This window comes from Labrus bergylta, chromosome 17 (assembly GCF_963930695.1).
Source record: "Labrus bergylta chromosome 17, fLabBer1.1, whole genome shotgun sequence".
In the NCBI taxonomy this organism is placed as follows: domain Eukaryota; kingdom Metazoa; phylum Chordata; class Actinopteri; order Labriformes; family Labridae; genus Labrus; species Labrus bergylta.
The window spans coordinates 13,208,849-13,226,127 of NC_089211.1; the positions used below are offsets into that span (position 1 = coordinate 13,208,849).

The 17,279-nt window shown below is 39.3% G+C and overlaps 1 protein-coding gene across 1 annotated transcript in view; it reads left to right on the plus strand.

Moving 5' to 3' along the window:
- The first annotated feature begins 1,239 nt into the window (after positions 1-1,239).
- Positions 1,240-17,279, plus strand: part of nnt (nicotinamide nucleotide transhydrogenase) — a 36,371-nt gene continuing 20,331 nt past the window's right edge. Inside the window, exons 1-10 of the mRNA XM_020629790.3 lie at positions 1,240-1,333; positions 3,662-3,877; positions 8,820-9,049; positions 9,760-9,977; positions 10,178-10,265; positions 10,406-10,494; positions 11,976-12,163; positions 12,969-13,102; positions 13,211-13,402; positions 15,707-15,860. Of these exons, the coding sequence (XP_020485446.2) occupies positions 3,724-3,877; positions 8,820-9,049; positions 9,760-9,977; positions 10,178-10,265; positions 10,406-10,494; positions 11,976-12,163; positions 12,969-13,102; positions 13,211-13,402; positions 15,707-15,860 (1,447 nt within the window). The 5' untranslated portion in view covers positions 1,240-1,333; positions 3,662-3,723. The remainder of the gene's footprint in view (positions 1,334-3,661; positions 3,878-8,819; positions 9,050-9,759; positions 9,978-10,177; positions 10,266-10,405; positions 10,495-11,975; positions 12,164-12,968; positions 13,103-13,210; positions 13,403-15,706; positions 15,861-17,279) is intronic.

Genomic DNA, 17,279 nt, shown 5'->3' on the forward strand with positions numbered 1-17,279 from the left:
CCCCCTACCACTGACCTCACTCCCCCATCCAAATGATTCAATATCTGGAAACACTGGATCCTATATACAGTATAGGTGTATGATAGGTCAGGTCATGGACTCAAAATGAGTAACAGCTGTTTTACGGGGGAACCATGGTGGGGACGCTGTTGCAAGTGGAAATCTTTATATGTATATATTTTAACAGAAGAAATCAAACGTTAGACTAATTCAAAAACTACAGGTAATATTAGCACAAACAATAAAGTGTTTACTAGTGAACAATTTTGGTAAAGAAAATTAAATACAAAATAAGGTATTTAATATTTCACATATTTAATTTAAATTATATATTTACAAATGTAACAGTTGTCACTATACAACATCCATTTCATAAGACAGGTGCGTAAGGAGAGCAATGTGTCCATCAAAAACTTTAAGGTAAACTCCCGCACACTGTCTAACTTGCAAACAAACATTTATTGGCATTGTTTCAGTGCTAGACCTTCAACAGGCCCGGTACAAAAAAGAGCCTATTCCACATCGAGTGCTCAGGAAGGAAGTTTAACATTATTATTATCATGGCAGAGGGGAAGTGTCTTTTCTGAAAAAACCTTGGTTTAAATGACAGACAGACAGACATTTTATCATTTTGTGTTTTTTACACTTTGCATTTTTAAATTAGGCTATATTTTAGAGATGTGTAATTGCTTCTAATATTTTATTATTTGAGCTCTTGCTATGTTTTGCTTTATTTCCTTTGTTAACTGTTTCAAACCAATACACCAAGACAAATTCCTTGCATGTGTAAATGTACTGTACTTGGCAATAACACCCGATTCTGACTCTGATATAAAGATGGTTTAACAGCGTCCCTCAGTGGAAATATACAGAGTTGCATCTTCTGTTCATCCTCAGTTTTGAGACGCCATTTCCAAAATTATAGTAGACACGTAAACGTACACTTATCAATCTGTCATTTTCATTGCACATTAATGTTTTGTAGTTTTGGTTTGTATTCACAGAAAAGTGTTCTTGTGCAAGCAATGCTTCAAATAAAATAAAATAAAGTATTCTTTATACAGGCCTACATGTTCTTAAATTCAGCCTTAACTTTGCAAAACATGTCAGTATAACAAAATATGGACATTAATGCCATGGTCAGTTTATTCAAAGTTGTGGCAACTGTCACAAACATATAAAACACTTTTGATGACAGCTGATCAGAAGACGTCGGACAGCCTGCGTGTCATATGATCTAAATATTCCTGTGCCGGCGGTTTCTCCCGACACCTTCCGGGTTAACCCGACAGTTCGCCTGCGCTGCACTGTAGAGCCAGGACCATTTGCAAAGGTCAGTCGAGTTACCTGCCGCTTACCCTTCTACTCTCACTTTTTCAATGTGCAATTGTTTGGTTTTGCAGTGAAACGCTTGTGCTGCGTGCTTTTCTGAATCATAAGCCTGCATGCACTAAAACATGCACCAAAAGCAGATGTGTATATTTCACCCGCTAGCACGCTGAGCGCTTAGCTCTTTGTAGCTTCAGCCCCGCTAGTTTGTGCAGGGAGCAGAGACAGAAACAAGACAAGTGTTGCCCGCTTTGTTATTAGTCTCATTGGTGTCAGACCTTAAGAGGAGCTACGCTGAGCACTAGCTGAATTAAAACAAGCATAATCCTTAAGGATTTATGCATCGGTTTCGTTGGATGACACAAGTGAAAATAAAGCCGCCCTAAGGAAGTCATTGATTCATATGTTGTTGTTTTATTGGGTCATAACAAACCCGCCAGTCAGAGGTTTATGAGGGACCTTCAAATCCTGACCCGTTTAGTCTGGGACATCCAGGACAAAGCAACAAACGCGCATTATAAGAGTTAGTTTTTACATGTTTTAAAATTATGTTGTTAGCAAAACGTAGACTGAATCATTTTTTCTTTTTTTTTTTTTTGAGACCGCCACTCTCTCTCTTTTTTTTTTTTTTGGTGACGTGGTAGTTTCAGTTTTTCTGAAAGAGACTTGAACTCACCACTGCGAGGCTGCAGAGATAATCACTGTTTAGATCACAGATTGTAACGGTGTCAAAAGTCTGTCTCTTAGTTTGTGTCGGTCAACAGAAAAAAAAACTATAATTAGAAAATGGGAATAAAAATAAAAGAAGCTATTCTTAGTTTTTAGCTCTTCTAATGTAAACAGGGTTTCTTATAATTGGACTATTGTAATTTATAATGCACGTCAGCTTGGTCACGTCCTATTTAACAATTTTCTGTCAATCTAATAAATGCTGAATTCACAAATCAAAGCTATTACTGACATAACATAATACATTGTTAACCTACTGAATACTTACACACCTGACCTTCTCTTTGTTTCTGTGTACTGATGTTTTGTACTCAGATTATTGTCGTTGTTTAGATGCAACAATATACTGTATGTCGATGCTTTTTCTGTACTATGTTGAAGTCTGCACAGAGGTCAGCTCAACATAAATGGTGTAACTGCACAAGATGTAACAGGAAGGGGCAACAGTTCATGTATAGTGATGACAACTTAACACTATGGACATTAATAGTGAACTGGACTATTTTTTATTTTCTATGTATTTGTTAAGTCTTAAAATGTGGGTGAATAGTGAAAAAACAAAAATATTCCCAGTTTCCCACATATCAGTCCTGAGATTCCCATTAAAACTGAGATATGTTGTATCTGTATCTATCTGAGGACTTTCCTGATTAATTGATAATCAAAATTATCATCAAATTTTTTTTTTTTAGTAATTTGCTCAGAAATTAGTTGGCTCATCATTTCAGCTTCTTGTTTCATCATAAATGGGTTGCAGGGAAGTTTAGTGATTATTAGTTAGTGGGATGAAACTGCCTCTGTGTGCGTACAGATTATCAGATTGTATTTTACTGCCAGAGATTTCTAGTTTAAACCCTACCACACCAGTCTTGCTACCCCAGCCTGTCCCAGTTTCTTTATCTCTTTTAAGTAAACATGTTTTCAGGATAGATGAAGTGGACCTCTGACAGCTAAAGCATGTGTAGTATTTTGGTACAAATAAATGTCGGGATGTTTTTCTCAGAGAAGGTGACCTGTTGTATAAACAGAGGTCATACATATGTGAGTGTGTGAGTGCTGAGTGCTCTATAAAGGAACAGTGAAGGACAGGTTCGTTCATGTTATTCAAGTATAATTCAAAGCTGATAAGTATTTTTTGATATATTAACAATCTTAACTCCCTCTTAATATTTCAATACTTTTAAATCCCTTGATATTCTTCCTTTTTCCTTTATTGGTGACATTACGTGACACAATCGTTAACTAGTAACATTAAGGGCAAACATTACAAAACATATGAAAATCTTTAAAGTCAGTCAGTAGAGAAGGGTAACCAAGAAAAAAGAGCAAAAAATAATGAATGGATCCTATTAGATACATTGAAGAGGAAAACATCTAAATGAATTCTTGTAATAACAAGTCAAAGAAACTTGATATAGCATACTGTGTGTTGTTGGCAACGTGTGTTGTGTACATGTCTGGATGCTTTTCTTTAAGGCAGAGATATCTTTTTTTTTTTGTTCTGTGGTTTGGACAACTTTGTGCTCTGTTCTTCTTTGCCCATAACCCCCCTCTCTCTTCTCTCTCTCTGTATTCTCTCCCTCCTCTCCCGCCTCTCCCTCAGGAGGGGTGTTCTCTGTCCTGTCGAGCTCCTCCTGGCGTGAGAGTGTCGGGTGTGTGTGCACCATGGCGAGTCTCCTCCGTGTTGTGGCAGCTAGCTGCTCGTCCCCGGTGTTCAGCGCAGCCTCCTGCGTGAAGCTGCAGAGCGGCCGTTCAGTCAAAACATCATGCATTCGCTTCTTCAGGACCCATCAAGCTCTGGGACGATGTGCTAGTCCAGGTAAGACACGGACATTTAAATCTGGTTTGAACACGGGCAACAGATAAACATCATTACAGTGCAAACTTTATGTGACTGCTGAGTCGTTCTCCTCTGAGGGAGGCAAAAACCAACACAATGATGTAACAATATAGTATGACCGAAAGGTTTGAATGTAATGAAGGACTTCCACTGAGGTCACATGATCTTCAAACTGCACCGTGACAGAACACCTCTAAGGACTTTCTTGGGATGGGTGCAGCATAGACGGCACAGAGGTTGTTATGGTACCAGTGTGTTACAAGGACATTTCAACGTTTCTCAACTGTTCTAACATTTTCACCAGTCGCCTACTCTTCTCTGATCACACTTTGCGTTCTGCTGTAATGTGCGGTTATATTTTGAAATAAAACAAAATATCTGACACTTCATTGACTTATGTAAAAAAAAAAAAAACAGCTGACATAAGTGTTAAAATACTTCCTGGCTAACATTGCTGCGTGATAGTTTCACATGATACGATAGGATAGGCTTACATTATTGGCGAAAAGGTAATCTTGGCTAGCCAACGGTAATGTTAGCAAATGTATTCATTCCTAGCTTACATTTATAGTATGTTAGCAAGGATTAGGTTGAAAGGTTAAACGCTAATGTTAGCTGTTATGACTTAGCCGTTGATTTCTCAGCAATTATGTTTAAATTATGTTATTTGACCTATTTTTCTCCTTTTCATTTTCCTTCTCAGTTGCATATCATTAAGAAGTGTTGATATGATCAAATAATGCCGGACTTCTTCTTAGTAATTGGCAAACCTGAAATACAACAGCACGTTATTGTAACAGGATGGAAAACTCCCTTCTTGAGCAGCATGACCTCAGAGAAAAAGAGCCTCTGTGTCGATGTGGTGAAAGCTCGATCAAACCAGACTGACAAGTGTCAGTTCCACTTACGAGCTGCTGTCATTTATATTGTGCTCCTTAGTCAACCGATTCACGTGTGACCTGAACAGGAAAGATCAAACATAGAGCCAAAATAATAAACTGATTATTTAACTCATTCGATTCTCTTTAGGAACTACCGATGGAAACTAGCATTTTGGTTAACTCTTGCATTTTTACAGAAATGTTTATTTAAATGCACTATCCCTGTAAAATAACATAAAAATAATTATGAAAAAAATATTTTTTAAACGAGTTAAAATGATTTGGAAAGTGCTTTTTTTTTGTTCAGGTTTCACCACTGATAGCAACATGAAAGCAGCACCACCTGTAGGCTCTGTTTGCCTTCTCATGTGCATGTGTATCAGGTGCGCTGTGACAGGTGGCAACATACCCATTACTTAGAAACTCCCAGCAGAGGTTTTCAGAATAGCAGTGCTATTAGAGAGGATAAACCGGTATTTTATTCATACTGCTGTCCTTGGGGTTAGCCGTGGGAACTGGTGAGACATATCTGTCTTTTGGATACGGTTTATGTTGTCATGAGGGTTCAGATACATTCATTCATTTTGGTGCATCTTTAGTCACTTTTTAAGGTCATTTTAAGGTTATTCTTACAAAAAGGGATAATCCTATGTTTCGCCAAAATATAGCTAAATAAAGAAGTAATTCAAAGTTTGTACTGAGTGTCAGTGCTGCTCCCTGCGGCTACACTCGGTCTCAAGGTCGTCTGCTGCTGCCCTCAGAAAGTGTTCTCTGTTTTCCGTTCTCGAACTCTGTGTCCACTAAGCAGGCAGAAAGTGTGTGTGTGTGTGTGTTTGTTGTGTGAGTGTACTGTAAAAGCCAGTACCAGCTGGATGCAGGTGCCTCACGTCACGGTGTGCTCTGTTCTGAGTTGTGCTGCAGCCTCTCTGTGTGTATGTGTAGGCGGGTGTTTAAGGGGTCTGTGTGACCTGGTTCACGGTGCGGTGCAGTTCAGTTCGCTCCAGAAACAGCTGGCAGCGTCTATTCTGGACACACAAGTAACAGCTGACAGGGTCACAGACAAGTCGAGGAGAGGAAGAGTTATGTTGGGACCTATAGAGGGACAGTATAGACGGTTGATGTTTAGAGACTGGATCTGTGAACGATAACATGGACAGAATGACTCCCTCCTTCATGAACTGACTATGTTTGGCATTCTCATGCTTTGAGCTTCGGTGTAAGGCGTGTATGTTTGTTTGTTGAATGTCTTTGAAGACGTAAAATTATGCATTTCCTGCATCATCAAATGTGAACATAATTTAAATCGAACGTTGTTTACATCCATGTTTGCATGCTAGCAGTGTCCGTCAGCCATGGTATCATATGAAACAGCAGTTTTCCCCCATATTTACGGGTGTCTTTGTAGGCATGCTCAAGAGTCAACAAGCAAAACAAAATGTTTATTGATAAGGAGCCTTTCACACTCTCGCTCTTTGAATATTGCAGGGTTTTTATGTAAATGATTGCTGATTGTGTAAAACCTCTGACAAGCCATCTACACAAGAGAACAATCCTCAAAGCTCATCGCCCAAAACAACCTTTCAGGGAAACTTGACATTTAGCCAGGAAACCAAATGGAAACACATTTAAATGATCAAATGTGCTCATATTGTGACTTGGAATGCCTGGACAGTAGAAAGGAGTGTGAGTCCATTGGTGAACATTAATGGATTCTTATCTCAGGGTTTGGTGTGGACTAGCAGCAAATCGCAGCTGATCTAAATCTCTCTAGATGACAAATTAAATGAATGAAACTGAACGGTTCACACGAAGCCTTGAAAGTTGTCTTCTGCAAACCAAAGTTAACATTCTCCATCTTGACTCTAGATGTTGAGATGTATGCGCTTGTCCCGTTGTTATCTCTTCAGTGACATTTTCAGATAAGCAGGATCAGCCTAGCAGTCACTGCTTCATTTGTATTTTTAGGATTAAGGTGGTTGGTCGTCTGCGCTTGCTATACTTTCTCTGCTCTGTAATATGATACCCATAGAACAGACTGCAGCCTGACTGATCTATTAAGCTGATTGGGACCTGAGTGCTAAATGTGTTGGCACAAATGATTAAGAGATAATTAACTTACAGTGGAATGTTGGGACTCTGAGCTTTGATTTTATGATATTGAGTCCTTCATAGAAATAAAACTGTTAGATGGGTCACAGGGTGCGAGGAGAAGCAGCCTGTCAGAGAAAGAGCTGCAGTGGAATTTTCCATAAGAGCCGACTCAACATGTGACCCGCCTGCTGCTCGGACACAGACCTGAAGAAGAGTGCTAAAAAACCAGGCTGAACAAACTGGCTAAAAATAATATATCCATGCTTTAGTCATACTCCTACTATTTTTTTTTATTAGCTTGAGTCTGTTTTTCTTTCTTTTTCAACTGCAACAACTATACATACACTCACATTACAAGCGTTCCTCTTTGTTCTCACTTTCTGCTTTGAAAACAACACTTAGTATCTTACCGTCTGATTTCTTAGACTTGTTTGAGACTACATTACAATGTTTTGTTGCAGGCTGTGTTTATGCTTGTGCCAGGTTAGCTGTGAAACTTTAAGGCCTAAGTATACTTGCTTTTAACTACGTTCACCCGAATGCATGACATCAGCCTTTCATATCCTGCTGTGGTTTGGAGCTTTGATTGTGCACATCCTCAGAAATAAACACACGCGTCTGCAAGATAAGATAAGATAAGATGATCCTTTATTTATCGCACAATGGGGAAATTTACAGTGTTACAGCAGCAAAGTGCAAAGATTGCAAACAGAAAGTAAACACAGTACAATTTAAATAAAAATTAAGAATGTACAAAAAAAATAGATACTAAAAAATTGATAGATCAGCTATTTGACAAACGTGTAGTCTGTAATATTCAGTGTAACACAGACATGCACATAAAGTGTAACATGTTATTGCACAAAGTGGATTGGTAAACATAATATAACATTAATATAACATTATTATTGCACAGAGTCAGAGTGAATTGTCCAGTTCTGTGTGTTTTGTGATCTACTGGGAGCAGGCTTGGTTAAACAGTCTGACTGCAGCAGGAAAGAAGGACCTGCGGTATCTCTCCTTCTCCTTCTGGTGGCGAAGCCTGCCGCTGAAGGAGCTGCCCAGAACTGTTACAGTTCCATGCAGGGGGTGGGAAATATGCAATATGAAAATCACTGCTAGAGGCAGTGTAGAGTTGTATGGTGATGAGACCGGAAATTACAACATTGGAGAAACCAGTGAGTCACTACAACAATGGCGGAAAGTTATGAAGAAATGTTAAAAGCTCCAGTCTGCAACTACCCGCACTATGATATGTAATAGCTGTCGCATAGCAACAAACATACACGCTAAAACAGCTTGCGACAGCTCATCTCTACTTCTGGATTTGACGTTGGATTTATGTGGTGCTTCTTCGAGAGAAATCCTCCTGTAACACACGTTCTACAGAGGCAAATATATGAACATTTACGTTCACGACGCAGCAGCTTGTCTATGAGTACTAGTAATAAAACTATACCAAACTATAGTCTCAACTGAGCCTCTAACACGGCTGGAGATTGTTTTTGCTCTTAAAGGGTCATGACCTCTTCAGTCTGCATAAAGGCCATTCTATGTACAGAACAATATTTATAGTAAACACAGTTTAAAGAAAGCTCACGGTCATCTCCTTGAAAATGAAAGGGTGTCTGCATGGAACAGTATTGTACTGTGCTGATTTGATCTTATAAAAAAACCCATCCTAAATGACGTTGTCTATCCTTAACTGTGTGATCCAGCTTTAAAAAAGAAAGCTAAAATAGTTGTAATGTTCCATTCAATCAACCACACAGCTGTCAGGCTATCTGTGTCTTGTTTTCTTATTGTTCTTTATGAGCTGAAATAACCTCAGCTGGTCACGAGTCTGTCATGAATTCATTTTCATTCATTTAACTTTGAAACTTCAATGAATGAACGAATAGAAGGGCAATAATTAATCTGTTGTGTATTCTTTCTCTTCCTCTCTGCAGGTATTCCATACAAACAACTCACAGTCGGTGTACCCAAAGAAATTTTCCAGAATGAACGCCGTGTTGCGATTTCCCCCGCTGGAGTCCAGGCGCTCATCAAGCAGGGCTTCAATGTTGTGGTGGAGTCGGGAGCTGGAGAGCCTTCAAAGTTCCCTGATGAACAGTACACCCAGGCTGGAGCAACAATCAAGGACATTAAAGATGTCCTGGCATCAGATGTGCTGGTCAAGGTACAGTGGGAAAAGTAAAGGTTGTGGGGAATTCAGAAGATAATTCTCTAGAGGTTCATCAAGGCCATTGAGAAGCAGGAAATAAGGGGGTTGGATGAATCTCGTAATTTTGAACGATGTTAAGATTGCCTTGCGTGTTTTCCTGTGTTTTTCTGTCCACATGGACTGTTTTAGCAACTAAAGTAGACCTGTATGCACACTACTCCTCTCAGACACCAAGACCACTGCTGAATCAAATTCTAAATAATGATTTCCTCTTTTCCACATCAGAAACCCAGTGGACTAAAAAAGACCATAAATTATGCTAAAGATTATAATTATGCTATTATGGACCATGCTAAATTATAGCATGAAAAAGAATCATTTTATGAGAATTATTAGTGCAGTCGTTTTCTGGTGCCTGTATATATCGATGTAATATTGCCATACGTCGTAGAAGGATAGTGTGCTTAATAAAAAGTGTTTTATCCCCACCTCTCCTTGCTTTGTGCAGAAGGAATGGAGAGTCTGAATTTAACTCAAAATTAAAACAAATGATTGTCAGATAGAGGAAAAGTACTGAATGTTTTTTCTCACTCTCTTAGTCCCAGATTGAAGAGATTTATTAGAGCTGAATACCTTTAGGCCACAGCATTAAGATGATATTTAGTTTTCCTTTTATTGGCTGGCTCCTTGTAATTTTTTTCCTTACCCAATTTTCCTTCTCTCAGGTCCGTGCTCCCATTTTCAACCCTGATCTGGGGGTCCACGAGGTGGAGTTGATGAAGGACGCCGCCACTTTGTTCAGCTTCATCTACCCAGCTCAGAACCCTGAGCTGATGGACTTGCTGTCCCAGAAGAAGGCCACCGTCGTGGCTATGGACCAGGTGCCCCGAGTCACTATCGCCCAGGGTTTCGACGCTCTGAGCTCAATGGCAAACATTGCTGGGTATGTACACTCCGTTGTTTCTTCTTACGTGATCCATTTATGAGAGTTGGATAGAAACATAGCTCAGATCTCAAACCATGAAAAGAAAATAGGCGATAATGAATTTTCCATTTGTGTTCAATCATAACAAGATAATGTGTGTTGAAATGTATTCTTATCAATGATTTTTAATTTCCTGTTATGTGTCTCTGTCATTTCAGCTACAAGGCTGTTGTGTTGGCGGCTAACAACTTTGGTCGCTTTTTCACCGGACAGATCACAGCAGCAGGGAAAGTACCACCTGCAAAGGTGTGTAATATGAGTGTGTGTGTGTGTGTGTGTGTGTGTGTGTGTGACAACAAAAGTGATGTCTTCAGCACAAATTGTTCAATGAAAAATATCTCTTTTGGTAATTCCACATTCCTTTTCATTGTTGTTTATGTGATTAGGTTCTGATCATTGGAGGAGGTGTGGCTGGATTGGCAGCAGCTGGTTCTGCCAGAGCCATGGGAGCCATTGTCAGAGGATTTGATACCAGGTTTGTGTTTATTATGATACTCTATGAAATACATTCAGGCCGAAAGATTGCATTAAAATAAAAGTGCTGAATAAAATTTGTCATAAAGGTGCATTTATTTATAAGAGGATGAAGAAAAACAGTTGTTAGACAATAAGATAAATCTGATTTCCCCCAGTGGCTTTAATCTTTTATAAACAGTTTGAGAATAAAATGTAATATTTACTAGTGGTTTCTCCAAATTCAACACAAAAGGCTATTTTTAAATAGTAATTAAACCCCCAGACATTTTTCCAGCTGAAAACATCTGTATATTGGTATTAACTAGTGTTGTTGATCAATTCCGGTCCAAACATTGAAGTACAAAGTATTTAAATCCTACATACATGTTAGAAATATGCATATACTGCCCTTTACAGACTGAATCATGGCCACAGAATTTCAGTTGTGTTGAGCTTTTTGAATTGTTCTTGTTTGATTTGTTTATTATAAACAGCTGAACATTAATGTTGCCCATGAACCTCGTTTGCAATGGAGTTTGAATCATTTTGATTGCTACTATAAAGTAGCAGCACTAAGTATAAACAGTTCAATAAAGTGACCGTTAAAATGTGGTCTTGCCACTCAGTAGACTTTTAATGTGAAGGGATTAAGACTTCTTTTCTTTGTTTGTATATTTCTATTAAAGTGCTATAAAACATTTACAACAGTGTAAACACACAACAACTCTGTGACTTCTTGAAATAAAAGGCGTCGCGTGTTTTCAACTGTTTGATGGAATGCAGCAGTAGAACATTTCAGTTCAGCAGGAGCTAAATATGGTGAAAGTAAAGTAAGCAGTGAACCCTGAAGCTGTTATGAATAAGATTTAAATGATCTGGATTACATCCTTGCATTTTAGGAGATAGAAAAAACCTGATTTAATGTACTTAGAGTGCTTTAATGTCTTATTACTGTTCTTTTACTTTTAGCTTTTAGTTATGAAAGTTATGTTTTCTGGTGGCAGCATTATCTCAGTCTGTAGGGTTGTGAACTGCAGCGTCGCTGGTTTAAGTCCCGGTGCAGACCAAAATATGGAAGTTGGTCTGGTAGCTGTAGAGGTGCCAGGTCACTTCCTGAGTTCCGCAGAGATACCCTTGAGCAAGGCACTGAACAACAGCTCTGGCACGCTCCCTGTGTAGCAGCCTCACTCTGACATCTCTCCATTAGTGCACATCCACAGGTCCTTGTTTGTGCATGTGTGTGTATTTTGGGCCGATGTGTGTGAGAAGCAAGTCTCTCAGGAACAGAATTTCCCTCAGGGATTAATAAAGTATATAAAAAAAAAATAAAGATTTGCAACTGTACGGTACAGTTTTATGCTTTGCATCAGTTTGAAAGAAAATCAAAAATGACACTCGAATGTAAAATGTATAAATACCATGCGGCATGTGTTCCCTGTAGCAACCTGTTCTAACAGGGACATGTTACGATTCATGAGTCACCTCTTCTCTCTCCTGCAGAGCTGCAGCTTTGGAGCAGTTCAAATCTCTGGGTGCAGAGCCGCTGGAGGTGGACATGAAGGAGTCAGGAGAGGGCCAGGGAGGCTACGCCAAGGAAATGTCAAAGGAATTCATAGAAGAAGAAATGAAGCTGTTTGCCAGACAGTGTCGGGAAGTGGACATCGTTATCAGCACTGCTCTTATCCCTGGTATGCACAGAAGCACAGACTCATGCACAATGTATACAGTACATAGATTTAAGATGGAAGTATTCAGGGCAGGTAGTATTGCTATGAGCCAGCACCGGCTACACATATAAATACAACAAATCACTAGGACTAACCTAAAGTGTGACACAGCAATCAAGAGATGGCGGGACAGAAAGGACTGGTTCTCAAGACAGGAAAACATAAGGTTAGGTCAGCTCACCTATACGCATACCTGATCGCACCGGACGGCTTTGTGATGAGCGACAAGCCCAAGCTTCGACTATGAGTTCAGTTTTGTTTGTTGTAGTTGGATCACAGAAGACACGGCTGGTTTCAATAACAGGTTCACGGGAGTGAGTCAGCTGTCAAGTCCGACAGCTTCCAAGTCGGTGTCCATACGGGTCCTCCCTCAGCTGCCAATTCACCTGAGTCCTACGTCATTTAAAGCAACACGGCACCGCTCTGTGCCTATGCTCTGTGCGCACCTCAGGAATGGTGCGTTCAAGACTATCGGACAATCCAGTAAACACAGCTTAAACCCATTCTCTATTCTCCGCATGAAAACCAGTCCAAAGTAATTTACAAAACAGACAGATGAGGAAGAAGAAGAAGAACCTTACTGTTTCCTAACAGTATAAACAACAAGGACAAATAATGGGATATTGAAGTTTTCCACAAGAAGATTTACAAGAATATTTGTCCCACATGTTTGTCCATTATCCTGCTTTTGAAAGATTTACTCTACTTTTAATGGCCCTGAACCCATTGCATCTGTGAAGTTTACATTTCCGTTGTACCATTACAGGTAGGAGGGCGCCCATCCTGATCACCACGCCCATGGTGGAGAGCATGAAAGATGGGTCTGTGGTGGTGGACTTGGCTGCTGAGGCTGGAGGAAACATTGAGACCACAGTACCTGGAGAGCTGTCAGTATACAAGGTCAGAGCAAACATTACAAACACAAAACTGTTATGTTGATTGTCTTTATGAGTGTCTTTCATCTCTTCTGTCCTTTCAAACTTGTGTTTCTGTCCATATGTCTTAAAGGGAGTGACCCACATCGGCTACACAGACCTGCCCAGCCGTTTGCCGACTCAGTCCAGCACTCTGTACTCCAACAACATCACTAAGTTGATGCGAGCCCTCAGCCCCAACAACGATAACTTTTTCCTCGACGTGAAGGAAGTGTTTGACTACGGCACCATGGATCACGTGGTCAGAGGGTCTGTTGTCATGCAGGTATGATGTGTCATGTGGGCAGCAGCCTAGCAAATATGCATGTCTATGCACTAAATATCTCTGTTAATACACAGAAAAACTGAGGATCCTTAGGAGCATTTAGAAAATGACTGCAGGTCCATTCATGGTCACTAGATGTCACCCTTATGCCACTTTTCTTCTTCTTGGCCTCCTTTAAAAACATCTTTATAGTTTGTGTTGAATATCTTCTCATTAACCACAAAACATCATCATCATCCATGTTTAAGTATTAACAGTGTTAAAACGCATCAACGTAACAATTCTAGTAATAATAATAATTCTTATACTAAATTCCATAGTGTGTATTATGCTCTACAAGCTACCACTCACTAATTGTTCAGAAAGGAATCTGTTCCTTGTTCCTTGTTCCTTCTGTATAACGGGACATAAATGTTCCTGTAAATCAAATGAAGGAGTGAAAAAACAACGTGACCGGTCAATCAATCGCTCTTTATTTGTATAGCGCCAATTTATACCCAATGTTATCTCAAGACTCTTTCCAAAAAGAGCAGGTAAAAGACCTTACTCTTTGTTATATTTTTTTTTTACAAACTCACAACATGAATTCACAATGAGCACTAAGAAAGTGGCAAGAAAAAACCAAGACAGAACCAGAAAAAAACAGACTCATGTTGTGTCAATCTGAAAGAGGGAGATGCAGAAAGAGAGAGAGAGAGACGGATCGAGACAAACAGAGCAACAACTGCAGCATTGAATACAGTAGATTAATAGCTACAATGGCAGTAATCATGATTAAAGTATGTGTAGTATTAGCAGTAACAGCTAACAGTGTTAATAGACTGATCAATCTAATATAAACATTACTAACTGTAATGATGATGAAAGGTGGAGGACTGATTGTATTTATTATAGAGGTTGAAGTTGAGTAGCTGAAAGATTTACTTTCATATTTATAATAATGATTTTAGATGTTCTGGTATTAATAGTTGTAGCCCTTAAAGGATTTATAAAAACAACAAACGAGGAGCACTCTCGACAGTTAAACACAGTAAAAGGTGCACAACCGCAACAAGACTAGAAAGAGACAAAAAGTCAGCACACAAATGTCCTTTAGGTTTCTTTTATCCGGGTAAGGCAGCAACAACAACAGCAACGGACGCGTTTCGGCGCTCGGCCTTCCGTCCTTTGCGTCCGTTGCTGTTGTTGTTGCTGCCTTACCCGGATAAAAGAAACCTAAAGGACATTTGTGTGCTGACTTTTTGTCTCTTTCTTAAATTATTTATCAAATATTCTCAGTTAGTAATGCTTGCATAGTTTCATGATTAATAAAGCTTTTCTTCAGTGGTTTATCCAAATGTAAAACAAGTGAACAGAAAAATAGAAATGTTTTTGAACGTGTGTTGGTTTTCGACTCATTTGAGGTTTGTACTTTTGTAAAAGAGAGATTATTTTAATTCTGGAAGAGCCTTAAAAAAGGCAAAGCTTTGACCAGCTAAGGTGGCTACTAGTGGTCACACACTCACACACACACACACATGTACGGGTGAACATTGTTAAAATAAGGAGTTTGATGTTGTCTGAGAAATAACACAGTGCAACCAGGAGACAGCTGCCAGTCCAGCTCCTTTCTGTTCCCTTTGCCTTAAGCAACTGCATTTGTGCCAATATTTAGCATATGTTTCTCATGTTTGGCATCGAAAAGGCTCTTTCGAATTTAGAAACAGCGTCGCAAAAGGCTTTACAACTACTAAATTGTAGGAACACTAATAGAAATATTTGTTTTCCTTTCATGTATTCATGTTAACAAACATTATATTAAGTACTGACTGTAAAAGTTTCACACTGCAGCGAGCCACTGTAGATTTGGCTTTAATCATTCGTCCTCCATGTGTTTCTTAGTAAGGTGAACCAATAAGATTGATATCGATACGAAGCCTAAACCATTACTTTTATCTTGTTAGACTTATAAATGATGCTGAAATGCAGATACTTCTTACTGTACCTGCTGGTCATTAGTTTGCTTACTTTCATCTTGACATCAGGGTCTAATGTTTCACATATTTAGCAAGGTAACAGAGTTCATTGTGCAGCAGCAGGTAATAAGATCAGAGAATAAAGCAGACATCAAATCAGCTCTTAACAACTGTCATTTGATATTGTTAAATTTCACAATTACTCTCATTTCCACTATGTTTTTTGCTGTTGTTCCTTTCCTGGAAAGTGTAGATAACTACAAGTTGTGTAATGAATACAGCTGTTAGGAAAGATTGATTCAACTCTCTGATTGTCTTTTTCTGCGATATTATTCTCTGTCGTCTACAGAATGGAAAGAATCTGTTCCCCGCTCCTCAGCCCAACAACGTGCCAGTCGTAGCTCCTCCTAAACCCAAGAGCATCCAGGAGCTGGAGAAGGAGAAGGCTGCACAAGTCTCCCCCTTTAAGGCCACACTTACCACCGCTGGCATTTACACAGGAGGTCAGTGGATGTTAAATTGTGATCTTCTAGCTAAGAAGAGAAATCTGAACGATGCTATACCTCAAAATGCGATCATTTCCAACATTTACTCTTTTTCGATCGCCCATAAGGGGTCTGAAGGCTGGTCGAGGTCTGCCCTGAGGTGAAGGGAGGGTTAATAATCCGCCTTAAAGGTCACCGCTGGAATGTGCACAGGAGGCGTGAAGCGACACACACACAGACACCCTGTTAGTGTCAGGAAGTGTGCATTGTAAAAACAGCGTCCCGCTGAGAGTGTGTTTGAAGTATCGCTTAGAGCGAGTGTTTCCCATGGTGTCACACAGCACCCAGTGTAGGTGCACCTCATGCAGTTAATGTGGTTTCACACATTGTTTAGGGGCTGGAGTAGTTTCCTACTTAACACCACCACACAGCTGCTGATTTGAGCCACTCTTTTCATTAAAGAGTGAGACGCTGCTTTCTGCTGGTGACATGCTGATTATTAGTGTGGAACATAAAGTAGACGTTTTCATGCTTACTTAGGTTATCACAGCTTTGTGAGCTCATCTGAAAGAGAGAGAGAGTTTGGCAAATGTTGCCACACCTGCAAAGTTAACCAACAGCTCCCTGACTGAACAGTTCACCTGTCTGTTGAAGTAGCAGGAAGTTAGGACACATGGGTGGCCAATGACCTACCACATCTCACAGCTAACCAAAAGAGCAACAAGCTTGGAGGGATTTAATGAATCCACACTTTAAGTATACTGTTTAAACTGCTATCTAGATAACTGGATTGGAAAGTGGATCAAACATTTTGCCCGACTCGCCTCCTTTTCTTTTCTTATGTGGGGAAAAAAAAGTTAAAATACTCAGAGCAATTTCGCTTATAATATAATCTGTTACTTTAATTTACACTTAATTCACTTAGTTCACTTCATTTGGCTGTCTACTCACCGTTATATTGTATAGTTTCTGCTTATTATATGTCTACACTCATGCACTTCAACTTGTGTCAATACTGTCCATTTACTACTATGTTTTTGCACATTTACATTTAATCTTTCATATTTAATCTTCCTATTTAAGACTAGTAATGCTTAGTGAAATCCTGGTTGTATATATTCACATTCTTAGTTTTGATATTTTTAGAGCTTATTTACTTTGTAGTTAATATTATATTGTGTTTAGATTTGCTAACATTGTGTTTTTTTTACTCATTGTGTGTTTGGACAACCTGCTGCTGTAACGCCACAATTTCCCAGTTTGGGATCAATAAAGTAATTCTATTCTATTCTATGAATGATATCTTCTCGATTCTGTGGTGATGACTCAATCCGAAATGTCCCTTGATGGTCTAAAGCCATCTCTAGTTGTAATCCAAGCCCCTCTCCTCACTCTTTTATATTAATGTTTTTGTTTTTTTGTTTTTTTTAACTTTGT